General features: G+C 36.9%; 7 protein-coding genes, 15 long non-coding RNA genes, 1 other non-coding gene and 1 pseudogene across 25 annotated transcripts, besides 2 other annotated features; 13 read left to right on the forward strand and 11 right to left on the reverse strand.

The window, feature by feature from the left end:
- Positions 1-352: 352 nt before the first annotated feature.
- Positions 353-2,416, forward strand: ght5 (plasma membrane high-affinity glucose/fructose:proton symporter Ght5; the record flags this gene model as incomplete). The annotated part of the gene is made up of 1 exon (NM_001022735.3): positions 353-2,416. The coding sequence occupies one exon, from the start codon at positions 353-355 to the stop codon at positions 1,991-1,993; it is 1,641 nt and encodes a 546-aa protein (NP_587740.1). The 3' UTR covers positions 1,994-2,416.
- Positions 2,417-3,383: 967 nt separating this feature from the next.
- Positions 3,384-5,139, forward strand: dga1 (diacylglycerol O-acyltransferase Dga1). The gene is made up of 4 exons (NM_001355865.2): positions 3,384-3,640; positions 3,890-4,118; positions 4,227-4,538; positions 4,631-5,139. Exons 1-4 carry the CDS (start codon positions 3,464-3,466, stop codon positions 4,948-4,950), a joined length of 1,038 nt encoding a protein of 345 aa, NP_001343006.1. The 5' UTR covers positions 3,384-3,463; the 3' UTR covers positions 4,951-5,139.
- On the reverse strand, positions 4,231-4,534 carry SPOM_SPNCRNA.6746. The gene has a single exon (NR_196088.1). It is a non-coding gene; the product is annotated as a non-coding RNA (long non-coding RNA).
- A 372-nt stretch (positions 5,140-5,511) lies between the features above and the next one.
- SPOM_SPNCRNA.6747 lies at positions 5,512-6,677 on the forward strand. The gene has a single exon (NR_196089.1). It is a non-coding gene; the product is annotated as a non-coding RNA (long non-coding RNA).
- Positions 5,556-6,446, reverse strand: SPOM_SPNCRNA.1119. Its single transcript, NR_149969.1, has one exon. It is a non-coding gene; the product is annotated as a non-coding RNA (long non-coding RNA).
- Positions 6,382-6,682: an LONG TERMINAL REPEAT.
- A 542-nt stretch (positions 6,683-7,224) lies between these two features.
- wtf3 lies at positions 7,225-8,326 on the reverse strand (annotated as a pseudogene). The gene is made up of 5 exons: positions 8,188-8,326; positions 7,774-8,019; positions 7,449-7,724; positions 7,355-7,408; positions 7,225-7,301 (listed from the first exon to the last, which is right to left on the reverse strand). Coding segments are annotated over exons 1-5 (792 nt in total).
- SPOM_SPNCRNA.6748 lies at positions 7,774-8,142 on the forward strand. The gene has a single exon (NR_196090.1). It is a non-coding gene; the product is annotated as a non-coding RNA (long non-coding RNA).
- Positions 8,327-9,188: 862 nt separating the features above from the next.
- Positions 9,189-10,975, reverse strand: wtf4 (the record flags this gene model as incomplete). 2 transcript variants are annotated; one of them, NM_001431033.1, is made up of 6 exons in its annotated part: positions 9,189-9,384; positions 9,435-9,497; positions 9,538-9,729; positions 9,766-10,056; positions 10,105-10,377; positions 10,606-10,975. In NM_001431033.1, 6 exons carry the CDS (start codon positions 10,739-10,741, stop codon positions 9,239-9,241), a joined length of 1,101 nt encoding a protein of 366 aa, NP_001417971.1. The 2 variants fall into 2 exon arrangements, with proteins under 2 accessions (NP_001417971.1, NP_001417972.1); NM_001431034.1 differs by lacking the exon at positions 10,606-10,975 and having other exon boundaries at positions 9,239-9,384; positions 10,105-10,387.
- SPOM_SPNCRNA.6749 lies at positions 9,635-9,848 on the forward strand. The gene has a single exon (NR_196091.1). It is a non-coding gene; the product is annotated as a non-coding RNA (long non-coding RNA).
- SPOM_SPNCRNA.6750 lies at positions 10,668-10,884 on the forward strand. The gene has a single exon (NR_196092.1). It is a non-coding gene; the product is annotated as a non-coding RNA (long non-coding RNA).
- A 51-nt stretch (positions 10,976-11,026) lies between the features above and the next one.
- Positions 11,027-11,286: an LONG TERMINAL REPEAT.
- An 87-nt stretch (positions 11,287-11,373) lies between these two features.
- On the forward strand, positions 11,374-13,799 carry urm1 (ubiquitin-like protein modifier Urm1). The gene is made up of 4 exons (NM_001022738.4): positions 11,374-11,447; positions 11,491-11,643; positions 11,727-11,836; positions 11,893-13,799. Exons 1-4 carry the CDS (start codon positions 11,425-11,427, stop codon positions 11,898-11,900), a joined length of 294 nt encoding a protein of 97 aa, NP_587744.2. The 5' UTR covers positions 11,374-11,424; the 3' UTR covers positions 11,901-13,799.
- On the reverse strand, positions 11,393-13,858 carry dbl5 (ubiquitin-protein ligase E3 Dbl5). Its single transcript, NM_001022739.3, has 2 exons — positions 13,363-13,858; positions 11,393-13,212 (listed from the first exon to the last, which is right to left on the reverse strand). The coding sequence occupies exons 1-2, from the start codon at positions 13,681-13,683 to the stop codon at positions 12,127-12,129; spliced, it is 1,407 nt and encodes a 468-aa protein (NP_587745.1). The 5' UTR covers positions 13,684-13,858; the 3' UTR covers positions 11,393-12,126.
- A 105-nt stretch (positions 13,859-13,963) lies between these two features.
- On the reverse strand, positions 13,964-14,225 carry SPOM_SPNCRNA.6751. The gene has a single exon (NR_196093.1). It is a non-coding gene; the product is annotated as a non-coding RNA (long non-coding RNA).
- On the forward strand, positions 14,170-14,255 carry SPOM_SPNCRNA.460. Its single transcript, NR_150847.1, has one exon. It is a non-coding gene; the product is annotated as a small non-coding RNA, probably longer, possible ght6 antisense (non-coding RNA).
- Positions 14,256-14,375: 120 nt separating this feature from the next.
- Positions 14,376-16,885, reverse strand: ght8 (hexose transporter Ght8). Its single transcript, NM_001022740.3, has one exon. The coding sequence runs from the start codon at positions 16,438-16,440 to the stop codon at positions 14,797-14,799; it is 1,644 nt and encodes a 547-aa protein (NP_587746.1). The 5' UTR covers positions 16,441-16,885; the 3' UTR covers positions 14,376-14,796.
- On the forward strand, positions 15,188-15,657 carry SPOM_SPNCRNA.6752. The gene has a single exon (NR_196094.1). It is a non-coding gene; the product is annotated as a non-coding RNA (long non-coding RNA).
- Positions 15,838-16,422, forward strand: SPOM_SPNCRNA.6753. Its single transcript, NR_196095.1, has one exon. It is a non-coding gene; the product is annotated as a non-coding RNA (long non-coding RNA).
- A 287-nt stretch (positions 16,886-17,172) lies between the features above and the next one.
- Positions 17,173-18,099, forward strand: SPOM_SPNCRNA.6754. The gene has a single exon (NR_196096.1). It is a non-coding gene; the product is annotated as a non-coding RNA (long non-coding RNA).
- Positions 18,100-18,639: 540 nt separating this feature from the next.
- On the forward strand, positions 18,640-19,974 carry SPOM_SPNCRNA.1120. The gene has a single exon (NR_149971.1). It is a non-coding gene; the product is annotated as a non-coding RNA (long non-coding RNA).
- On the reverse strand, positions 18,728-19,269 carry SPOM_SPNCRNA.6755. Its single transcript, NR_196097.1, has one exon. It is a non-coding gene; the product is annotated as a non-coding RNA (long non-coding RNA).
- Positions 19,975-20,327: 353 nt separating the features above from the next.
- On the reverse strand, positions 20,328-23,235 carry ght1 (plasma membrane high-affinity glucose:proton symporter Ght1). The gene has a single exon (NM_001022741.3). The coding sequence runs from the start codon at positions 22,545-22,547 to the stop codon at positions 20,874-20,876; it is 1,674 nt and encodes a 557-aa protein (NP_587747.1). The 5' UTR covers positions 22,548-23,235; the 3' UTR covers positions 20,328-20,873.
- Positions 22,505-24,758, forward strand: SPOM_SPNCRNA.1121. Its single transcript, NR_149972.1, has one exon. It is a non-coding gene; the product is annotated as a non-coding RNA (long non-coding RNA).
- On the reverse strand, positions 23,772-24,173 carry SPOM_SPNCRNA.6756. The gene has a single exon (NR_196098.1). It is a non-coding gene; the product is annotated as a non-coding RNA (long non-coding RNA).
- On the reverse strand, positions 24,540-25,075 carry SPOM_SPNCRNA.6757. Its single transcript, NR_196099.1, has one exon. It is a non-coding gene; the product is annotated as a non-coding RNA (long non-coding RNA).
- Between the last annotated feature and the right edge of the window lie 204 nt (positions 25,076-25,279).

Below are 25,279 nucleotides of genomic sequence, written 5' to 3' on the forward strand. Positions count from 1 at the left end.
TCCCTCTCTATATACCCTTCTCTTAAACTCATCTGTCGTTTCTTTTTTTTTTTGCCTTTTTAATTCCAAACATCTTTTTTAAAAGAAAAAAAAAGAAATCTTATACCCTTTTTAAGAAAAACAAACAAGCAAGCAAGCAAAAATACTTTACTAGCTTGTTCAAAAAATTTCTTTTTCACTGTTGCGTTATAACGATAGTTAAACTTCGGTTTCGGTTCTATTTTGGGCTTTTGTCTTGTCATTGAAAGCTTTTTGTTGTCTTTTAACCCTATTTACAATCAAACCCTTTATATCTTTTTTTATTAATTTTTCTCCTTCCATTATATTACCCTTTTAATCGTAATTTTCAAAAATGGGAAAAAATTTGACCATTGTCATGTTGGTCTTCGTGTCCATGGCCGGATGGATGTTTGGCGCCGATACCGGTTCCATTGGTGGTATCACCAACATGAGAGATTTCCAATCTCGTTTCGCAGATCGGTATAATCCGGTAACAGATTCGTATTCGTATTCTTCGGCGCGGCAAGGTCTAATTACTGGTATGGTTAACGTTGGTTCTTTCTTTGGTTGTTTCCTTTCTTCCCCTCTTATGGATCGCATTGGTAAGCGTACCTCTATTATGTTTTGGACTATTGTTTATTTGATTGGTATTATTCTTCAAGTTACCGCTGTCCCATCTTGGGTCCAAATCATGGTTGCTAAGATTTGGACTGGTCTTTCCATTGGCGCCTTGTCTGTGCTTGCCCCCGGTTTCCAATCTGAGGTTGCTCCCGCCGATCTTCGTGGTACCATTGTCACCACCTATCAATTGGCTGTCACTGGTGGTATTTTCATTGCCGCTTGTATCAACATGGGTACTCACAAGTTGCACAAGACTGCTCAATGGCGTGTATCCATGGGTATTAACTTGCTTTGGGGTATCATCACCTTCATCGGTATTTCTTTCCTTCCTGAATCCCCTCGTTATTTGATCTCTGTTGGTAGAGATGAAGAGGCTCTTCAAATTATGGCCAAGAACAACGATCTTCCTATCGAACACGAAGTTATCCAAACGGAATACCATGTTATTAAGTCTGATTGTGAAGCTGAATTGGCTGGTGGTCCCGCTACTTGGCCCGAAATTTTTGGTCCCGACATTCGTTATCGTACCTTCCTTGGTCTTGGTGTCATGTCTCTTCAACAACTTACCGGTGATAACTACTACTTCTACTATGGTTTCGAGGTGTTTGAGGGTACTGGTATGAACTCTCCTTATCTTTCTGCTTTGATTCTTGATGCCGTTAACTTTGGATGTACGTTTGGTGGTCTTTTCGTCCTAGAGTTCTTTGGTCGTCGTATGCCATTGATTATTGGTGCTCTTTGGCAATCCATTACTTTCTTCATTTACGCAGCTGTTGGTAATCGTGCTCTTACTCGTAAGAATGGTACCTCAAACCATCGTGCCGGTGCCGTTATGATTGTGTTCTCATGTCTTTTCATTTTCAGTTTTGCTCAAACTTGGGGTCCTGCCGCATACGTTATCGTTGGTGAATCGTATCCCATTCGTTATCGTTCCAAGTGTGCTGCCGTCGCTACCACTGGTAACTGGTTGTGGGGTTTCCTTATTTCCTTTTTCACTCCCTTCATTACCAACTCCATTGGATTCAAGTATGGTTACATTTTCGCTGCTTGTAACTTGTGTGCTGCTTGTATTATTTTCTTGTTTGCTCATGAAACCAAAGGTCTTACCTTGGAAGAGATTAACGAACTATATATCTCTGGTGCTAAGCCCTGGATGCCTAGACCTAAGAACCTTGGTAACTTCACCAAGCAACAAGAAGAGGTTCGTGAAAAATCCCGTGGTGTTCAAGGCGAAAGTGCCGCTCATCTTGAAAACGTTGACGGTGAGGAAGGTATTGAGGACTCTAGCAATGACATTAGTTCCACAACATCTTCGGATGGCCGTGCCAAGCCCGAATCTAGCTACCACGATCAGGAAGAACAATTCGCATAGATTGCTGATTGATAACAACAATATTTATAAAAAGCTTAAAATGCGCTTATTTTAAGCTTAATGTTTGTCGTGGTTCGTTGATTCCTGTTGTTGTTTTTTATTATATCCCTGAAAATTTCTGATGTTTGTTAGGAGTAGCGGTGGCATTTTTTAAAGATTGGAACTAATTTATTCTTGTCTCACTCGCTGCATTTGGAAGATAAATGAATGAATACCCAGAAAGGCATACGGAAAGTTTTTGTCTCATCATTTCATGCTTTAAATTTAATGTTGGTTTGGATTTATTTAATTTTCCTAGCTTTAGTCGATTGTGGCTCTTAATAAGTGAAATGAGCTTTGGATTTCTTAAAAGTCTCTTTTCCCTTGCTGTCTTTTTACAATTTATTCCAATGGTCGTTACTGTATTGAATATATAATATGTTTTTCCAAGTTTTTGTTTAACAAAAAAATATTTTTTTTGCATCTTCTTATCCTATACTTACCTTTTGTGTTGTAAATTTATCGTCATCGTTAGAGGATAAAAAAGTTTCCAAAACAGTATAAATATATATATATACATAAATACAGGTAAATGGTCTAAATCAGTATGTAAGCCAATTTTTCAAGTTTGTTAAAAATTTGAATGAGTAAGGTGATTAGAGGAACGGAATTATGTATACATAAACACACACACATTATACATATATTGAGATATGTTATTGCAGCTTGTGCAAAGTTGGGATGAGTTAGCGTAGTCACCTTTGCCAATGTAATCGTTGAAGAAGTATCTATGACATTTTCTTTAAATTTTCAAGATTATTTTCGTTTTTCAAAACGGTGATTATAAGTAATAAATTAAAAATTTTAATTATCGATAGTAGTCAATACCAGAAAAAATTGAATCCATGGGTAGTGATTTAATTAATATGCTTGCCAAAGGTAAAGATAACTTAATTGGAATCCATAAAAATGTTAAAAGTAAGAATGTACACTGCCTTCTAAGTTTAAACCACCACTCTCGTCTATCATTTTACTATGAACCGCACATAGTTTAAGATAGCAACATTTGAAATTATGTTTCTACAAAGATTTGAATAAGTCATTGTATAGTGTACGTCAAAAAAATGTTAAATGTTTAAAGTTTCCATTAAGTTTTCTAAAAATGGTTTGACTTGCTTGCAAAGGGAAAAGTGTCTTTCCAATATCTGACTGTCAATGAAAGAGGCTTCATGAAGTGCTCAGGGCAAGCCGGAAAATTTGACCTAAATGCAGATAATTTTTTCATTCATGCTTTACTTATTTAAAAAAATTGTTACATATATACAAAAAGATCATGCGGTGTAAAAAGGAGATGTTAGTAGGAAGGTAAAGGTATCTTGGATAAAGAAGCGGATGACATCAAATTAACACTAGCCATCCGCCAACCACAATTTCAAGGAAATCTTAGAAAACTGTTCGTTGAAAAAGTTAACACGATTATATAGAACGGGAATGTCAGAAGAAACATCAATTCCCGGAATCATAGCTTCTACTCCACCTATTTCAAAAGATAGTAGACGTAACGTCAGTCACTGGCTACAAGCGTTAGCGGTATTCCTTCATAGTGTCAGTCTGACATTAACGGCATCTTGGTATACAGTTTTATGGGCTTTCCTCCCATTTTGGCCTGTAAGTGAGCATCTTTTCTGATGTTACAATATCAATGATTTCTGAAAGTGAAACTTCATTTGCAAAATGTATCGCGATTCGAATTGCTGAAAAAAGGCGTTAGGTATCTCATGTTTGTTCGATGATACTAAGTACTTTTCGGTTTTCGGACTACAAAAATAATCCGTCTCGCTTCCCTTTCTCAAATGTTGAAAACTGATCCATCTATTTTTTTTTACAGTCCATTTTACTAATCCTTCATTCCTTTAGTTTTTAATTGTTTATTTGATTTGGTTAATATATGACGATGGGTTTGTAACAGGAAAAGATCGGCAAAAACGTTGGCTGCGCAATGCTCCCCCTTATCGTTGGTTTTGTCATTACTTCCCCATTCGTCTGCATAAAACTACTGAGCTTGACTCTGAAAAAAATTACATATTTGGATATCATCCACACGGAATTATTTCGCTTGGTGCATTCGGTGGTTTTGCTTCGGAGGGTATGTTATGATGGAGAACCCGGAAATTAGAGGCTACTCTACATCAGTGTTTTCCCTTTTAATTCCACACATAGTTTTCTTATTTAATTTCTAACCTTATGCTATTAGGGGCCGATTTTAGTAAATTATTTCCTGGCATCAACGTTTCTGTCCTGACCCTTAATTCTAACTTTTATGTGCCGGTTTACCGTGACTATCTCATGGCTTTAAACATCAACTCAGTATCCAAGAAATCCTGTGTTAGCATTCTTTCCCGTAAGCCAGGTGATAGTGTTTTGATTGTTATCGGGGGAGCTCAAGAGTCTCTTTTGTCCCGTCCAGGTCAAAACAATCTTGTACTTAAAAAGCGTTTCGGGTTCGTTAAGTTAGCTTTTTTAACAGGATCCAGTTTAGTCCCTTGCTTTGCTTTTGGAGAGTCTGGTAAGATTGAATTTTAGTATTTTTAGATAGCTTAAAAAGTCGTCGAATTACTTTGATGTTGTTTACTTTAGTATCTTGCTAACCAACACAAGACATTTTTGAACAGGTTGATAACAATCCGCGTACTCGTATCTACAAATTTCAAGAAATTGTCAAAAAAATTGCAGGATTTACAGTCCCCTTTTTCTATGGTCGTGGACTATTAAACAAAACTTTTGGGTTGATGCCTTGGCGTAAACCTATTAACATCGTTGTTGGAGAGCCCATCGATGTTCCTAAAAAGTCTCACCCCACAAATCAAGAAATCTATGAGGTTCATGAAGAGTACATCCGAAGACTTGAAGGCTTATGGAACAAATACAAAGATGTGTTTTTACCAAATCGTATTAGCGAATTGAAGTTGTCAGCCTAAATTAATATGAAGAAGTCTTCACATAAAATAAGAGCAGTTTCTTATTGGCCTATGCAATATGTTGTGAGATTTTATATCATTAACGATTTCTTCTTTTCCTTCTTTAGAGCAGTTTATAAGCTATATTTATTTTGCAAAAATTTACAATATAATGTTTGAGGCACTTTAGACTTGTTTATTTCTGTTCCCTTCTTCAATTAAATGTAAAGGCGGTTGCTTTCATGCAATCGTCTTATCATGCTAAGTAAAAATCATGCAGCAAGCCATGAGACGATAATTTCGTTTGTGACTAAAAGACGACGCAGCAGTATGCAATAGTATATAAATTAGATGGCATACTTGGCGGGGAGTATTAAATCGAAGGCATGGGCTTTGCCGCCTTTATTAAATAATTCAGTAAGTCTTAGCGATCGTTTACATTTGATGAGTTGACAGGGTTTGTAAATTCAAACAAAGAGTAAAAGTTACAGCCCTTTGAGGTATCTGATCAGGTTTAATATTGGTACACTGCATGCTATAAAGGATAAATGGAAATTATCTTTGTCTTACTGATTCATAGGTATTCACAATTACTTCAAGCGTTACTAATATTCATTCAGTAATTAGAAGAAACGATTTTTATTGGAGGCATTTTCACAAATGGTTCGAAGGTTCAGACCTGCAATAAGTTTAATTAATTCAAGCAACCATGTACGCCCAATGTTTCCTATTGTCTAATTGGAAATTAAAGTGAGTGTTTTTTAACGGAATTTCAAGTCGTGCTTTACTAACAAAATTCCTTATATGAGGAACGAGGAATTTACTATATAAGCATTTTTAAATTGTTCGCAGATTCGGTTCTAAAAAAAAAAGAGGCCATTTCTTCTTAGCTATTGCTTTTCTAGTATTAACCCAATTACTGTAGTTTCGAAAACGAGCAAAAAGGTCTATAAAACAAGTGTAGGGAGTCGATCTCAGACTGCAAATCGCTAAATTTCAAAATTTGATAAGGGTAGAGTCTTGTGAGAAGGAAAATAGAATTGTCGAATATTTCAATAGCATCCTTAAACCAAAGTTAAAAAAAAGTATATATATCAAACTAAAAGCGTACCTGCTAATTGCTTGAAGCATTCGATGTTCAACTCATAAGCTTTATGGACACACTCTACGATGGTTAAGCATGTGATCTTCATACGACGCTTTGCTTCCCGCAAAATCAATATAACTATTAAAAGATGTATAGAGTGATGGGTGTAGTACTCTAAACATACTGGAATAGATTATATGTGAACTAAGGAACATTCGAATAGATCATCTTCATAGCAAAATATTCATTTGGCAGTTAATTAAAATGTTTATGAAATTACAAGATGATCAATAGTAATTATGCTCAAGAATAGGCTCAAAGATGAAGAGGTGCATAATATAGTGTAAAGCACTATGACTCTTGTGTTCGAATTTCATTAACAATACTACCCTATGTACGTTACGTTGTCACCGATAGATGTAATGTTTGCAAATCCGTTGTATTCAAGTCACCAAGGCAAACTATTTACTACATGTGTCAAAACAAACAATATAAAAATATTATAAATAGAGCTCCTACTGAACTGAGGAACGAAGTTCAGTCATATGCTATATTAGGGATAGGTATGTTATACTCAGTTGCTACTCATACTACCTGCGTATCGCAATATAATAGATCACAAGGAAACCCAACACAGTTCTATGTATTGTTAAAACAAATACCAAACTGCGTAGCTGACATGTTATTGCGATAACATTTCGTCTATCTAAGTCACAATATTTTATTATGCTGTTCATTATTTTGTAAACATTGAAATTTGTTTGAATTGAACCAGTAAACAGAAGAAAAAATGATGATTAAGCTTGATTCATTAAGAATCAGGATGAAAGAGAAATGAATGCAATAAACGACAATGAAATTGTGAATACAACAAGGAGGAACAGCGAGTTTTCCAATTTCATTAGTTGATGATAACAGTCAATTAGTGAACTGCTATTTTAAAACGAATAAATAAAACCATTATTTTAATATTCAATTCCCAGTGTATGTTATCCAACATCGCAGAATCTTTCAAGCAATGCACTTGCTCATCCATTTCGTCAGGAAATGAAATCATGCAATAAAAATACATCTGAAATACTCTAAACACATCATGATTTGTTTGGTAAATCACAATTATATAGATGCTTCTTTCCATTGCACATTCTTGTAGAGAAGTTTCGTGAGAAAAGCGCCTTTATAAATCAATAGTAAAGTTAGCAATATAATTAGGCTTCATTTTCAGGGTTCATCTCACGTAACGGAATAGCAGTGTATTCATTCACGTGTTGTCTGGCATCACGATCTAAAAATAATTAGTAAACACATTTAAAGTACACTTCTTTTTATCATCTTTACCGCAAGTTGTTGCAAGTCTGGTCAGTAAATGCGTAGAGCAAGATCCCGGTTCCACTATGTTGTCAGTATTAATTTTGTTTAGTAAACAACAAACCTGTTTCAGCAATGAATATGAGAATGCTTGATACAGCCATGAAAGTGAAAGCGGATGCCGAGCATTTCCATCCCCATTGTTGATCACCTAAATGTGAACTCAATTTGTTTACACCTTTTAATAAAACCAAGCAAAAAATAGAACTTTTACAAAAAGCAAAAAACATGTTTCTCCACTTCTTTAAAAAGTGCTTGATTCCTTTTCCGCAAGCCTTGACACATTGTGCCAAGAAAATTACAGTTACTTTAACTGCCTTGGTCCAAATTTCATAGAAGTCTAATGAGTTAGTGACTGAAGGTAAGAATAACCCCATCGTCTCACTTACAAGTCAAGAATATTAAAGCCAAAGTGCAAACAAGACACCAAAATCCAAATAATGTCCATTCCGCTGCACCATAATTTTTAAAAAAAGCGTCCTTATACTTTAGATAACAAACTGCTGGAGCATTGAATAGAATGATTGAAGTGAATGATATTAGCAGTTTTATCAACAAAGGGGAAGAATTATCTGTCGACCTGGAAGGATTGTTTTCTCTATGTGTGTTAGGAGAATTGCTTAAACGTGCATGATCTGTTTAAATTAATATGATTGAAAGACTTTAGTTAAGAAAAAGCATGTATCAAAGTGTGTGCATTGCATGGCCAACTGTAAACAATGACCAAAGCATGCAATTTGACTACGATGGCAAGCTTCAACTTTCAATTGAATAATTCCTTTCTTATTATTTACAATTCTTACCTGAATATGGAGGCAATGTACTTTCCTCCTCTGAATCATATTCTGGGAGGGGTCCTTTTTCCAAATCAATTTCATGATCTGTCTTCAATTCATCTTCTTCATCTATAGAACTTTTCAAGGAAGTGTAATTATTCTTCGTTTCATCAAGATAATTCTTTATTTAACAAAACACATGCGCGAATTAATTGCTATGATTGCGACAAACGAAACAGCAAAATCAAGAATATTCACTCTGGAGTTCAGTTCCCGCCGTTCAACATAAATAAATGAGCAATAGTCGTTTCAAAGCAAACTGTTTTTTCAATAATAGCAAGTGAAAAGTAAAATTCCAAAACTCATTTTCAAAATGTAATTGCTTCTGACACATTTATTTTGTCACTGCCCTTCTTATTCACCCCAACTTAGATTTCCTTATGCATCATTAAGAAACTCAACATAAAACCAGTATATACGTTTACTGCGTTATTACATACTCACTATTGCAATATGTCTTTAGGTTATTACGATAACAAATCATCGTTCTGAGTCACAATATTTTATTATGCTATTCATTATTTCGTAAACATTGAAATTTGTTTGTATTAAAGTAAACCATTAAACAAATGGAAAAAATGATAATTAAGCTTGATTCATTAAGAATCAAGATGAAGGAGAAATGAATGCAATAAACGAAAATGAAATTGTGAATTTAACAAGGCGGAACAACGAGTTTTCCGATTTCATTAGTTGATTTTAAGTTGTCGTAAACAAGTTAAACCATTATTGTTTGTAGCGTAGAGTATCATTAAAAAAGACACATAATTAGACTCGCATACATAATAAATAAAGACTTCGGTCCTCAATGCACATTATCCAACATCGTAGAATGCATTGGTTGGCAATTTTTGGTAATTGAAAGAATGAGTTAAGCTTATATCTCACAAACTTATAAGGCAAGAGAATAATTAAAGTATGTTGGTGCTTATTTTTAAAAAACGCCGCAGCTTCTCTGCGTTGGTGATTTTGGTAAAGAGGTTTTCCAACTGGAGCGACAACCACATTAATAAAGCAATTAGACTTCGCTTTCAACATCCATTTCTCCCAAGGGAATGTCATTATTATCGTTGGCACCTCTAAACGCATTTCCTATCCGCCCAATTGCATTTCCTATCCCTCCAAATGCATTTCCTATCCCTCCAAATGCATTTCCTAAACCTCCTAGTCGGGTAAGTAAAAAATCATTCATACAGTTGGTTGAATACACATACCTAGGAAAGAAGCTATACCATTCCCGATAAATTTGGGCATCCTTTTGAGAGCACCTGGACGTTCTGGTATGGTTAGAGTAAATTACAGGAATATATAACGAACCCATTTCGTAAAAGAAAAGAAAATTTCCTATAACAAAGAGTGAAGAGGCTTCAATTTCGTAGCCTGTCGCGTCGATATGTTTATCAAATAAATACATCAAACCTTTCGTTACAATAACGACACAACTTTGTACACCCAGCACTTGAAACAAACCAAAAAGCATATGCTTGAGTGTCCAAATTGGAATACAAACTGTATGTTAGCGTTTAGCAAGATAATTTCACTTACCAAGCAATAAAATGAAAAATAAAGCAGCCGAAATACTGCATGTGGAACAGATGAGTGCCTTATTTAAGTTTAGTCTACCATCCTTGACGCAACCAAAGAGTATAAAACAAATGACTACCCATGCGAGCCAGATTGTAACCACCAAATCTTTTTTTGAGTTATACAAACCGACCGCAATTACCTTTACACATTTTGCCAAGAAAACTGCAGTCACCTTTACACATTGTGCCAAGAAAATTACAGTCACCTTTATACATTGTGCCACTGCCTGGGTCCAAGTTTCAAAGAAGCCTAATGAGTTAGTGAATGGACATATTAACAACTTCATGCATAGCTTACAGAAAATAACAATAAACACTATTGGACATGTTATACCAATTGTGACGGAGAAAGCTACCTTGCCGAATATCGACTTCTCCAACGGGTTTACACAAACCCATGCAGTAAAAAAGACAACAATAACTGCAAGAACTGATATTAGTAGTCTCAGAAGGGAATATATATTTGGATGTGAATCTTTGAATTCTTGTCTTCTTTCGACATTGGGATTTGCAATTTCTGTAGGTCCTGTACTTGAATCCTCAGATACAGTTTTAATATATTTCCAAATTTCTGAAAGCATTAATAAAATAAATAACTTTTGAAATTTGGTTTTTTTTTTTTAAAATGATGTAGAAGGAAGAAAGTGTGTGCCCTGTTAGACGAATTTATGCTCGTAATATGTCAAGTTGTAAACAAACAAATACAACAAAAACATTGTAAATCAAAACAAACAGACACAGCAAATAATCCTTGACACACTCAATTCTTTATCTTATCCACCAACAACACAACACTTACCTGAATATGGAGGCAATGTGCTCCCATCTTCTGAATTGTATTCTGGGAGAGGACCTTTTTCCAAATCAATTTCATTATCGTTTTTTGTACTCAATTCATCCATAGACGACCTCAAGGGATAATCTTTATTCTTCATTTCTTAGAAACAATCTATTATTGAATGATATACACACAAATAGTTCAATTGTTGTGATTGCGACAAACGAAACAGCGAAATCAAGAATATTCACTCTGTAGTCCAATTCCAACCACTTTAAAGACTTTTTAACAAAATAATAAAATTGTTCAAACAAATTTCCAACTAATTCCTTCAAACAATGGCATAAAAAAAGAAGAACGAAAAAACTGAACGAGGCAGTGGATTGCTTCTGACACATTTATTTTGTCACTGCCTTTTTTATTCACCCCAACTTAGCTTTCCTTAAATGTAAGCTACGCAGTTTGGTATCTGATTTACGGATACGTAGAACTGCGGTGAGGTTTTTAGTAATTTCAATATAGCGGTATGCGCCCTGTTAACTAACAATATTATATTTATTGTTATAAGAAGTCTAATAGTATCGAATACCAATATATCTAATAACTAAACTGAGGAATCGAGTCAGCAGTTGTTATCAACGGGTATTCATAATACGGTGGTTAGCGTGTGACATATAATGATACATAACGTAGTGAGTCATAAAACACGCTAAACAGATACCAAACTGCGTAGCTGACATGACACTGAATTTCTATCACTCTTTAACAACTACAGTGGAATATACAGTTAGAACGTACATTTTGCGTTGCTTTCACGAATCCCCAAAGTTTTAAAAAACAATGGCTATAAAAGTAGAGTTACTGTAGGTGTCATATTTTATTACAATTGGTAACCTATTATTGTAGAGGTGGGCTTGACTTGCTCTTCAATAAGCAGAAAGCGTTGTCGTTGTCACTTTCAAACCTTGGCTCAACTAAGTTGGGATCATTGATTGATTATATGGCTCAAATAATAGAAAAGCCTTCTCAAAAAGATTTATTTATTTTAAATGGGACTGTGTAAGTGAACATGGAGTGGTATCATCTTTTTCAGGCTCAAACGATGTTTTAAATGATTTTGCAGAACTAACACTTCCCTGCAGACGTCCGGGGATCATCGTCTTAGTAAATGACCAGGATTGGGAACTTCTTGAAAAGGAAGAATATAACCTCGAAGAAGGTGACGAAGTTGTATTCGTCTCAACGTTACACGGTAAAACAATATTTAGCATTTTTTTTATAATATTTAAAACTAATTGTATCAACTAGGAGGTTAAATGGCAGGTATAATTATAAGACAAAACAAACATGCACAAATATCATTAGTATTGAATTTTTTTTTTTAGTCATAAATCCGACATGTATGCTAAATTTTAGTGTCTTATGCTCTAGAGACCCAAAATCCAAATCACAATTAAATCATTCATCATGAACAGAAACCATAGACCAGGTTAAGGTTACTTGATTTCTCGGTATAATTTTTTCTTCGTTAGAGTTGAGTAATTATGATTCTTCGTCAGAGTCTAGTTGTATTGTACGAGTTCGCCGAGCTTGCCGACGTGGATAGCTTGCAGTGAATACCTCGGAATAGGGTTCAAGATCAAATCCTCTATTCTGGCTGGATGATTGTGAACTACGGAGGCCTGTTCCATTAGTTACAATATTTCCTTCATCCTCATCTGATGAGAATGGATGTTGCCTGGAATGAATATTGTTATGAGAAGGAGAATTATTTGAGGAAGAATTGAGAGAATCCAAACTTTCATTCTGAATGTCAGCAAGCTCTCTTCGTAACTCATCGTATCTTTGCCCATCGTTATAACAGGTCTCAGATCGAGATACCATATTCGTCCCTCCAGAGTCGCGCTCTTCATCGAAGCCGTTCATAATATCAATCTCTTCACTATCTGTGCTATCCAAAGCAGTAATACCATTTCCATTACTTCCATTGACAGGAGCTACGAAGTCATCGTCACTTTCGACAGGAGATAATTGGCTTGTAGCACGATTATCTATAAATCCATCATCAACATCGTACTCACCTGGACCAGAAAAATCAGATTCTAAATCAGACCCCACAAATTCTTCTCCTTCGTCAAATCTCAGCCAATCTTGTGGTACTGCAGTTATTGGCGCATGTCCCATATTATTAAATGCGCGGTTAGTCGAGATATTCCCACCACGGGTGTTATCGCCATTTAGGCTGGAATCACTCTCAGCATTTTCTCCATCCCAAAACCATTCACGACCAGAATCTTGGTCATCCGATATTTGAAAACCGCAATGATCGCAATGGTACGGATTTTCCAATTCCCATTGGCAACGAGCGCATCGTAAAACTCCATCTTCAGAATCAACAAGGATACTTCTTGGGTAATGAGAATCTTCTTGTTTAAACATCCCATCAAACAATACCTCCTTTTGCTTCTTTGCTGGATTTTCATTGATTCCCACAAGTGGGAAGCCACTGTTTGAGGCAGCAACCACATTCATTATTTCATATACAAGATATGCTGGTGAAGGTTGTGTATACAGTTTTTGGCGACAAGTTGGGCAAGATTTTGACTCTTTTAACCAATTTAGAAGACACTATTTATTAGTTTCAATCCTTTATAGAAAAAAAGTAAATCTAGAAACTTTTAAAGATATAATCTTGCTCTTTCAATATTTCACTCACAATGAGGGAATTCAATGATAATGAAAAGTTATTCCAGTGTTAAGCATCAAATTTTCACTTACCTCGTAACAATATGTATGACCGCAATGAGTGGTAAAAGGTCTTTGTAAAGCTTCTGTGCAAATGGGACATTCCAGAGTTTTTTTTATTTTCTGGAACGTTTCGAGCAAAGTTTTTGTATCGGGGATTTGTTTTTTATTTTCTGAATTACTGCTAATGCGAGACTTTTTGTACATTTGAGTTGCATCACTAGACGCAAAAGTTGTGCTGTTGGATTGTGGAATTAATAGAACCTCCATTTTCTCATCGTCCAAGTTATTATTATAATTTTCTTCATCGTCTTCATCCAAAACTACTTGGCGATGAGAACTGCGTTTAACCATTGCGCCCAGACAGATAAATTACTATTGAACTTGGTATGTGAGCTCTAACGTTTCTAATCCGGAGAGAAAGCTTTATCAAAATAATAAGTTTAAATAAAATCCTTTAAAAAAACGAATTATATGCAAATTCTTCAAAGCAAATCAACCATTGATTTGTACTTTATATATTTCTTGTAGATGGCAAATACTCTGCGTATTGCAATGCAGCGGTTTACAACTGCATTATCAAATTCTTCTGGTATTATCATAAATATCATTTAGTGACTTGTAGTCAGTGTAATCTCGGGCATATGTAAATTTATTTAACGTTACAAAATGCGATTGCGTTCAACAAGCATGGCTAATAGCGTTTTCTTGTAGCTTGGATTTTTATGAGGATTATTCACAGATACGCACCGATGGCATTTCACGTATAGTTTTAAGTATAATATTTTCAACCATAGCTTTCAATGTTTCACTCTAAGTAGAATTGAACGTCTCCCGACTTAACTCGTAAATATCGTTGATTACTTACCGGAAACCTTTTTTTGCATCGTTCTAACCAGGTAAATAAATTGAACGAATGCTATTCAAAAACATTCAAGGATTAAATAACATATCAACAATTAGATACTACGCTTATTTACTGTTCAGCATACCTTTCTACTCAATGTCTACAATTCGCAATACACAAAACGATATGTAATAGCACATTAGAAATAAGGAACTGTTTAATTTTTGTTAATCCTTAACGAAAAAACTATCAGCATTTAACTAAATTATCTGTTTACATTATTATTAAAATTATAATGCAATCCCTGCCAGTTCCTCATCAACGCCTTTCCATAGTAATAAGGACCGGGCCACTCATAAAAACATTACCAGTTAAAAAGCATGCACACCAACTTAATATTAATATCTCTAACAGAAAGGACGGAACAGTTTGAATAACAACGACAAAGGAAATGCAAATAAAAAATAACTCTCAAAGTTGGCACAGCCAAAATCCAATTATACAATTCGATTTTAATGAAGGATGAATCAGCAAAAAACACATACTCATTAAAAAGAAATAACATTTAAAAACTACCGATTCGTGTAAACCGAAAGCATTGCCATTTTCGGTCAACAAACTTATGCGTAGCGATCTTGTTCATCAACATAGTTAGACTCAGGCTTAGCACGGCCTTCAGAAGAAGAGGTAGAAGATGTAATGTCGTTACTCGAAGTATCCTCCATACCCTCATTGTCAACGTTTTCAAGATGAGCGGCACTTTCACCTTGAACACCACGAGATTTTTCAAGAACCTCTTGTTGTTGCTTTGCAGCTTGTCCGAGATTCTCGGGCCTAGGCATCCAGGGCTTAGCGCCGGAGAGATACAGTTCGTTAATCTCTTCCAAGGTAAGACCTTTGGTTTCATGGGCAAACAAGAAAATAATACAAGCAGCACACAAATTACAGGCAGCGAAAATATAACCATACTTGAATCCAATGGAGTCACTAATGAAGGGAGTAAAGAAAGTAATAAGGAAACCCCACAACCAGTTACCAGTGGTAGCGACGGCAGCACACTTGGAACGATAACGAATGGGATACGATTCACCAACGATAACGTATGCGGCAGGACCCCAAGTTTGAGCAAAACTGAAAATGAAAAGACATGAGAACACAATCATAACGGCACCGGCACGATGGTTTGAGGTACCATTCTTACGAGTAAGAGCACGATTACCAACAGCTGCGTAAATGAAGAAAGTAATGGATTGCCAAACACCACCAATAATCAATGGCATACGACGACCAAAGAACTCTAGGACGAAAAGACCACCAAACGTACATCCAAAGTTAACGGCATCAAGAATCAAAGCAGAAAGATAAGGAGAGTTCATACCAGTACCCTCAAACACCTCGAAACCATAGTAGAAGTAGTAGTTATCACCGGTAAGTTGTTGAAGAGACATGACACCAAGACCAAGGAAGGTACGATAACGAATATCCGCACCTAGAATGTCACCCCAAGTAGCGGGACCACCGGCCATTTCAGCTTCACAGTCAGTTTTAATGACATGGTATTCCGTTTGAATAATTTCGTGTTCACGAGGAAGAACGTTGTTTTTGCACATAATGTCAAGAGCCTCTTCATCTTTACCAATAGCAATCAAATAACGAGGGGATTCAGGAAGGAAAGAAATACCGATGAACATGATAATACCCCAAAGCAAGTTAATACCCATGGATACACGCCATTGAGCAGTCTTGTGCAACTTGTGAGTACCCATGTTGATACAAGCGGCAATGAAAATACCACCAGTGACAGCCAATTGATAGGTGGTGACAATGGTACCACGAAGGGTAGCGGGAGCAACCTCAGATTGGAAACCGGGGGCAAGCACAGACAAGGCACCAATGGCAAGACCAGTCCAAATCTTAGCAACCATGATTTGGACCCAAGATGGGACAGCGGTAACTTGAAGAATAATACCAATCAAATAAACAATAGTCCAAAACATAATGGAAACACGCTTGCCAATGCGATCCATAAGAGGAGAAGACAAAATACAACCAGTCATAGAACCAACGTTAACCATACCAGTAATTAAACCTTGTCGCGCTGAAGAATACGAATACGTGTCAGTCACCGGATTATACCGATCTGCGAAACGAGATTGGAAATCTCTCATGTTGGTGATACCACCAATGGAACCGGTATCGGCGCCAAACATCCATCCGGCCATGGACACGAAGACCAACATGACAATGGTCAATGTCTTACCCATTTTAAGTAAATTCGAATACTAAAAATATAGGGCACAAAAAATAATATGTAATGATGTGATTGAAACTTTATTAAATAATAAACGTTTCAAAATCTATTTTAAAAAGATGAGATTTCACAAAGCTCTATGTTGCAAAAGTGAAGTATGTAGTATTAATGTAAAGGGAATGTGGATAATATGAACCAGCGAAATTAAATAGAAAAGAATAGAGGTTTTTTAAAGGATTAAATAACCGCAAAAGGATGAGGGAAGGGGTGTATGAAAATGTGATTAATGGATATGCTAGAGCGTTCCAAACAAGAAAAACGAAGACGCTTTAAAAAATAAAAGAGTGGGTTAAAAAAAAGGAAAGCCGAAGGAACTGAAACCCCGTCGAACAAAAGTTAAATTAACCGTAAACCACAGATTTTACTAAGTAAAACGTACAATTTGGAGCAGAAGCTGTAGAAGGCTACTCAAGTGAGCGGGCTACTTATATAGAAAAAAAATACATGCAATAATGGATGTGGGGCGCTTGCGGGGTTGCGGGGAGTGTCCTTGACAGCGTAGCTAAATCGATTCACGTAGGCTAGACACCGTACATGCAGGTCTACTATTGGTGAAGAGAGGAAGCAATTATGCTCAGTTTTGCACTCCCAAATGCGGAACCATTTATGACGAGAATGGCATCCAAGGCCGAGGTTGAATAACTGAAAGCTCTGTCGGCTCCCTTAAGGCAAACATCTAACACTAAAGAAGTCGAATACAAAGGTATTACACCCACAAAATAATAACGAATCATAGTCAAAACTACCAAGGAATGACCCACAGTAGGGATGATCCAGCACTGCACAGTAAAAAACTTACAGACGAACCTCTGCTACTTTCTACCAAATGTCACATTGATAGCAAAACTGTCCATATTGTACTTGTGACAACCATCGAACGTGAAGAACGGACTAGGTAAGCTGAAGAGGGTAATGAAAGGGTCTCGACCAGTATTTTGATCCTGGCTTGCGTGGCCGGTGAAACCCTATCCAGTTGGTGTACCTATAAGCGTCTAATATTGGAAAAAGCCAAGTGGAGAGGGCTGTAAACTAGTCTCGTGCAAACGTGAGAAAATGCGGAGAAAATGACGACTCCGGCACTTCCTGCCGTTAGTGGGAAAGATAGGATGGTCAAATTAGTACGGCACTATTCCGAATGCACCATAACTGTCCACTCCGCCAGTGAGGTACATTAAAAAAGTAGATTGCAACGACGATTGCAACGTTGGTTGCTATGCCGTTGCTTTACGAGGTGTAGTGTATGCCAATGCTAAGAGGAAATGGCAAGAGTGGAGACTTTTGCGGTAAAGGTAGATTAAAGAGATCTATTAGACGCATCCTTACAAAATCTTATCGTAGTTCGTAGGGAGGCGATATAAGATGAATTGATTTTCTAGTTGTTGTTGTTGTTGTTCAACTGTACTGCAAGCCGCTAAGGTAGGCCAAGGATGAACCGTGTAAAGACTCGTAAAGATACCTATAAGGAAGAGAGGGAAGATAATAGTTAAGAGAGAGAAGAGTATACAACGATAGTTATATCACTATTGAGAAATAACAGAGCGTAGTAACCCGAGACAAGTATAAACAAACCAGAAAATGATATGAAGAGATGAGACGAGATGATCCAAAAAGGAAAAAGGAAAAATTGTTTCATTATCCTTTATCTTTTTTTAAAAAAAATGCATTTACGCGTTTTTAATAGAATCATGTTTTAATGGACCTATCCAATACTTTTGAAACGCTCTTTTTCTTTCACAATCGCGTCCACCAGGTTTCCAGACAAACAATCCTCATTTCACGCATACGCACACGTACTACACATCTTACCGTGTATTGCCAGACGTGTTAAATCCCTTCATGATAAGAGTAAAGACCAAAAGTTGCTTTCATTTACACCGTTTTTCATACATTAATGTAAGGTCAATTTCAATTTGACATCTTCTCGTTATAACGAACACTCATCCTACAGCACGAATTGTTGGACACACAATATGCCATCCACTTTCGAGGATGTGAGAACCCGTACTGTAGGAGGGAAGACCTCCTTTTATATGAAAGAAGATGGGGTACACAGATGGCGAATACCTGGGTGGTTAAAGTTTCCTGCACTCCCCTCAAAATGAGGGCACCCACTCAACGAGGCATAAATGACAAGAGACTATGTAGCGGCATTTGACAAATTAGCAGATTTCGCACCTTGATTTTGCTAATTATATGCCTCGTTAATCGGCGTTTAACCTTTTTCTTGGAAGTTTGGTACTTGGTTTCCCTTGGGCCCATGCGATTGATTAGTAGCTCATCGTTAATTCGTCTTTTTGGGTGGGGAATATTGCGGAGTCTACCAATGAAGCGCAGTCAAGGGCAATACAAGTAGGAAAAGTAGTGCGGTAGGAATCTCTCTATTCGTTGATTAAGGAGGGGAAGAGGGGTAGCGACGAAAAGTGGCATTTGTTGATTTCCTTGAGCATAAGAGCGAAAAGCTAAGAAAACGCTTGCTAAGTGTGAAGGGTTTATAAGCACTGCAGAATGGAGAATTGATTATTGTGAAATTTTTAGAGAAATTTCAATAGCTCTACAAAGAAATATCCACCCTTTTCGATATCAAAGCAAACGTCCATCCCTCAAGAAAAAAATCGCACACATTCCTAGACTACATTAGACAAAACATCTCCACTTTTACCGCCAATTTTGATAATGAAAAAAGCACAATTCGTACTGTGGACTGTCCAGATTCCTTAATTAGCAGAGAAAAAAGTGGGGAAACGATGGGAAAAGCGGTTTAAGGTGGAAGAACGCAGCCGCGTAATTCGTCTTGCTGCGATACAGGTATAGAGAAGGAAGTAGGAAGGAAAGGAGAAGAATAGCAAAGGGAAATGAATGCAAAGGTAAAGTTGAAAGAGTGTTTATAAGGAGATAAAAAGAAACAAAATAAAATTAGAAAAAATTGACTAGGAGATTTTTAGATCGAAAATATTATTATTGCTATTCTAATTATCAGCGGTTTGTTTGTTTTTTTTTTTCGGCTTCATTTTAGGGTTGTGTGTCGGCTTGCGGAAGCACGTGTATTAACGGTGCGAAAAAAAAAAAACACTGGGAATTTTTAATAAGCCCTGTAAAATGTCTGTATCTTGAATTAAGACAGTGGTTTGAGACAATGGTTTTTTTCAAGCATACTAATAAACATGAGTCTTTATACTGTTCAGAAATGAACCTTTATGCTGTTAACAGTGAATATGTTTTATGTTTCGAAAATACTTTTCGCTATAACACTAATAAAAGTCCATAAAACGCTCATTATGAGTCGTGGATTCAGAGAGGCTGCTTCTTTCCCACCATGTTTTGTATATTTCAATTGGGTAAAGGCAAGTCTGTTTTGAAAATTGTAAAGGCTAAAATGAAATATTCTAGTATGGATTTATTAACGTTGGATCCTTTAAAGTTGGTTTCTTATATTTTATTTTATTTTTTAGTTTTTCTTTAATTTAATTGTTTTTTTTTTTGGGGGATATTTATTTTGTTTATTTATTTATTTTTAAATTCCTATCGTTTTATTTAATTGTATCAATTGTTAATATTCTTTTTTTCTAAATTTTATTATGTATATAAATTCATTTTACAATACCATTCACAATTTACAAAAATTTACCTCTTACAAAAAAACTGCTGCTCATTTACTAGTTATTTTAATATTTTTTTTTTTTTTTTCTCTTTTTCTTACTAATTTTAGGTTCACTCTACTCTCCCAATGTACCGTGGATTTTTATTGCCTTTAGCTATTAATTTCTATATTTTACAGAGTCGTACATCTACAAAAGTTGTTGCACTTTATGTGTAAATTATCGCTAAAGTGAAAGAATAATTCTTGTATTATTTTGAATGAAAATCAATTTTATACATACGAGCAAAGTAGAAATGATACATTATTAAACGGCTAATTATGGTTGTTGGAAAGATTGGAAGAGGTAGGGAAAGGAATTGAGAGAAATAATAGAACGAGATTTTCGCGTATTTCGATGGATTGATCGGCCAGCTTGATTCACTTGGAAATCGGTTTAGCTTTTTTAGACTGAAAAATCGTACTACAATTGAAATTGAGTTTTACTTTGCATGAAATAGGACATTCCAAATTTCAAGTCGTGTTCTTTATGGCTTTCTCCTTATGGCGTGAACGAGCATGGCTAAGGAAACGCAGGTTCAGGCGTGGCGAATGTGGGTCGGAATTGTAAACATCCTTAAAGCAGAAAACGGAATCAAACAAAAAACAATTAAATACAGGTGTGTAAAAGAGTAAACAGAATTTTCATAGAGGAACAAAAGGATGAGAAGGTGAAAATAAGGAAAATGTGAGGAAATAAAAAGTAAAAAAAAATTTAAAAAAAATTTTAAACCAAAACAATCAAACCGAAATTAGTTGGAGGAGGTTGTGTATGATTCTTGGCTTGGTCGGGTACGAGACTTTTCCACTTCATTTTCATTAAATGGATCTTGGCGGGCAACAGGCTCATGAACGTCGTTGTTCGCACTGGAAGAGAGGTCTTCAGAATCGGAATTGGAATCAGCGTGCTCCAAATATCTGGCTGATTCGCCCTTTGGACGAGTCTCCTCGCGCTCCACTTCTTTGGCTTCTGCCATTTCCGACAAATTCTTGGGACGTGACATCCAGGGTTTGGCGTCAGAGAGATAGAGTTCGTTAATTTCTTCCAAGGTAAGACCCTTGGACTCGTGAGCAAACAAGAACGTTACGATGGAGGCACAAAGGTTGCACGATGCAAAGATGTAACCATACTTGAATCCAATGGAGTTGGTGATAAATGGAGTGAAGAAGGAAATCAAGAAATTCCAAAGCCAATTACTAGTTGTCGCAACGGCAGCACACTTGGAACGATAACGAATGGGATACGATTCACCAACGATAACGTATGCGGCAGGACCCCAAGTTTGAGCAAAACTGAAAATGAAAAGACATGAGAACACAATCATAACGGCACCGGCACGATGGTTTGAGGTACCATTCTTACGAGTAAGAGCACGATTACCAACAGCTGCATAGATGAAGAAACAAATGGATTGCCAAACACCACCGATGATCAATGGAACACGACGTCCGCAATATTCAAGTACGAAAAGACCACCAAACGTACATCCAAAGTTAACGGCATCAAGAATCAATGAGGCCAAGTAAGGAGATTCCATACCGGTTCCCTTGAACACTTGGGTACCGTAGTAGAAATAATAGTTGCAACCGGTCAATTGGTTAAAGGACATAATAGCCATTCCCAAAAATGTTCTGTATCTGATTTCCTTACCAAAAATCTCTGGCCATGTGCATGGACCACCCTCGACGGCGGCTTCACAGTCCGACTTGATTTGCTTGTATTCCGTTTGAATGATGTCCGAATCGGGAGGAAGCTCAGCGTTCTTACACATAACCTGGATTGCCTCATCATCCTTACCAATGGACACAAGATAACGAGGAGATTCCGACAAGAATGAGACACCGACAAGGGTGATGATACCCCAGAGCAAGTTAATACCGATGGATACACGCCATTGAGCAGTTTTATAAAGTTTGTGGGTACCCATGTTGATACAAGCGGCAATGAAAATACCAGCTGTAACACACAATTGATAGGTAACGACAATGGTACCACGAATATGGGGAGGAGCCACTTCAGATTGGTAACCGGGAGCAAGCACAGACAAGGCACCGATTCCTAGACCGGTCCAAATCTTAGCAACCATGATTTGGACCCAGGATGGAACAGCGGTGACTTGAATGATAACGCCGATGAGGTAAATAACACAGAACCCAATAATGGAATTACGCTTACCAATTCGATCAGTAGTGGGAGAAGAAATTAAACAGCCGAAGAAAGAACCAACGTTGACCATACCAGTAATTAAACCTTGCCGCGCTGAAGAATACGAATACGTGTCAGTCACCGGATTATACCGATCTGCGAAACGAGATTGAAAGTCTCGCATATTGGTGATACCACCAATGGAACCCGTGTCAGCACCGAACATCCATCCGGCCATGGACACAAACAACAGCATCGTAATGGTCAATGTCTTACTCATTTTGCCTTAGGTAAAGAGAAGAAAGGAAGAAGGAAAGAAAAAAAGACCAACAACGATGTTGTGAAGTTAAAGGATATTTTGTTTTTAAGACTTTGTAGGCTCTGCCTGAAGAATTCCTAAGTATTTGAAAATAGGAATGTAATTCTCAATAGGAAGAGAGAAAAAGAAAGTCGCGAATTTAAGTGAGAAAAGAGAAGAAAAAACAAATAGAAAATGAAAAAAAAAGAGTTTCTTTATTGGAATTATTTCTTTGGTATTGTTTTGTTTTGTTTTGTTTTGTTTTTTTCAAAATCCTATTTTCGTTCGATCAAATGCAAGACAAAAATTCCTAGTATCTTGTGAAAAGATCGTAAACAAATGGGTATGCGATTATACTGCTTCCACGCTTACGCTTTTACGCTTACGATTGTTGGATTGGAATAGGCAGTTGAATGAGAGAGAATGGGAATCAACCAAAGATACAGCCACAAGAAGCAAAAAAAAAAAGAAATTGCAGGTGTATTGGTATGGTGTGATATGTACCGCTAGTGTGAATTAACCTTGAAAACGAATTCAACGAAAACTGTGATCACAAATAAGAAAAACGATCCTTGTTCAGCAGGGTATATATATACCTGTGAGGTTAGGATTGATATTATACCTGCGAAGGGTAAGTTTAGGAAAGATCAGAGAATGTAGCTCGAAAGATGCCTTTACCTTCCAACTTTTTCACACTTTATATATGTTATGGAATAGAGCCTCCAACTCAACCAAATGCGGGGATACTGCAAATTCAATCTACCATTTCTACGTAGTATTGTTTAGCTTTTCATATCAACCTGGGTCGAGACACTTAGTGTGCAAAATAGTCATCCTAAACAAACTTTCCACAACACCCTTTAGGAAGTGTAATGTTGCATACCAAGCCCAAATCCATTCACTTCCTCTATGCCTGTTAAACTCAAACGCAAATTTGCCTACCAACGATGCGGGACACCAGTCCAAATGGTTGTGAGAATTTAGTAGGGAACAAGTTACTATACGTAAGGGTCGATGCTGCAGCCCCAACTCCCCGCTAACTATGGCTGGGCAGAAAAAGTCTGGGGCAATAGTAGTAGAAAGTTAGTTAATCGGTTGAGTGGGATGAATGGGATTTGAGAGAAAGGTTATGGGTATGAAAGTGGTGGATAGAGAGTGAAAAAAAAAGGTTAGAGGAAAAGTAGAAAAATAGAGAAGGAAAGTAGATAAGAAAAATAATCAATAAAGGTAGGGCAAGACAGGGTTAAACGAAAAGGTGATAGTTTGAACATTGTTTACATGAAAAGAAAAAAAAAAGGCGACCGTTGTATGAACATTTTTGTCGATCGATCGATCAATCGATCAATCGATTCTCCTACCTACCAACCACCCACTTCCAACTATTCCTCTCTACCTTACTCCCCTATACCTTATCCTTTGCATCGGAGGGTTTTCCTCGGTTAGTGGGCAAGAAAATCCATGGTGACCACGTTATAGAGTGGGGTTCCTTCATGATGGCGTGTTACATGGGGTTTTGGGGTATGAGCCTATTACACCCAAAGCATTATGCTTTGATACGTTGTCACAACCCCGCTCATTACTTCCACTCGGTTGGCAGGACGAATGATCGTTGGCTAAGCGATCGTTTAGGTGCGGAGAAGAAGGATCGCTTCTGCCATAGTGATTGCGGCACCTCTTTAGTAGTAACTTAAAAAAAAACAAAGTTTCGCTATGGGAAGATGATGAAATTCGCTAAAGACAAGTTTCCGGAAAATCCAATGATTGGTGATGTTGAAAAGCGGGGATTGCCATGCATTGATGCAAATCGCCTAATGCAAATTTTCCGTCCAATTCACCATTAGCTCATCCAGGTAAGATGTCTGAACACACATCGGATCACCTCCACCAATGTTTGCTTTAGGTAAACACTCCCATCGAATGAGAAAAGGGTTGTTGACAACTAAACTTTGCTGTGCACCGGGGAAGTTGCGGGGCCTGTAAATTTGACAGTAGCGGAAAAACTTCAAAGGACTGAAGGTTTGAGAAATAAGCTTTTCTCCAGTCATGCAGAAAACGAAATAAAAACGCACAGTTTCGCCGGGTTTCCTTCGGGTTCCTTTCCTTTGGCTTTTACAACATTCTCGTCTTGACATCATCACGAACCAACTCTCGATCCAATTTAAGGTAAAAACGAATGTGTGGGTCCAATGCGGGCAACGCAAAATGACTGTTGCGTAGGATAAAGTTGGCGCTTGAAAAGTATCATTGTGTTTACTGTGAGATACTGTAAAGCATTTAAGGTGATGGATGGTAAATGAGCGCAACGAACGGTGAATTAAGGTGAACTAAGGTGATGGTTGGTAAAACGTAAACAATAGATAGTGAAACTGTGGGATACTATAAATCAACATTACAACTGCAACAAGAAATGTTCTTTGGCCATCATTAACACAATACGTCAAATACACACTAAGAGGACGAAACCCTGTTCATCCTCCCTGGGGTGGGGGGAGGGGGGATAGGTAATGTCGAAGAAAAGAAAAGAAAAAAAAAAAAAAATAGCAAAAAGAAAAGAAAAAAAAAATTTTTTTTCTTTTTCTTAATCTTTTTGCTAGTTTTTCTTTCTATGTGAAGGGAGCGGACGAGTGTCCTTTCTTCAACCGTCTTTTCTTTCTTCCCTTTTGATCAATCATCATAAATGGATGGATACACGTACCCCCTCGTTGCATGGTGAA

This window comes from Schizosaccharomyces pombe (genome assembly GCF_000002945.2).
Source record: "Schizosaccharomyces pombe strain 972h- genome assembly, chromosome: III".
NCBI lineage: Eukaryota > Fungi > Ascomycota > Schizosaccharomycetes > Schizosaccharomycetales > Schizosaccharomycetaceae > Schizosaccharomyces > Schizosaccharomyces pombe.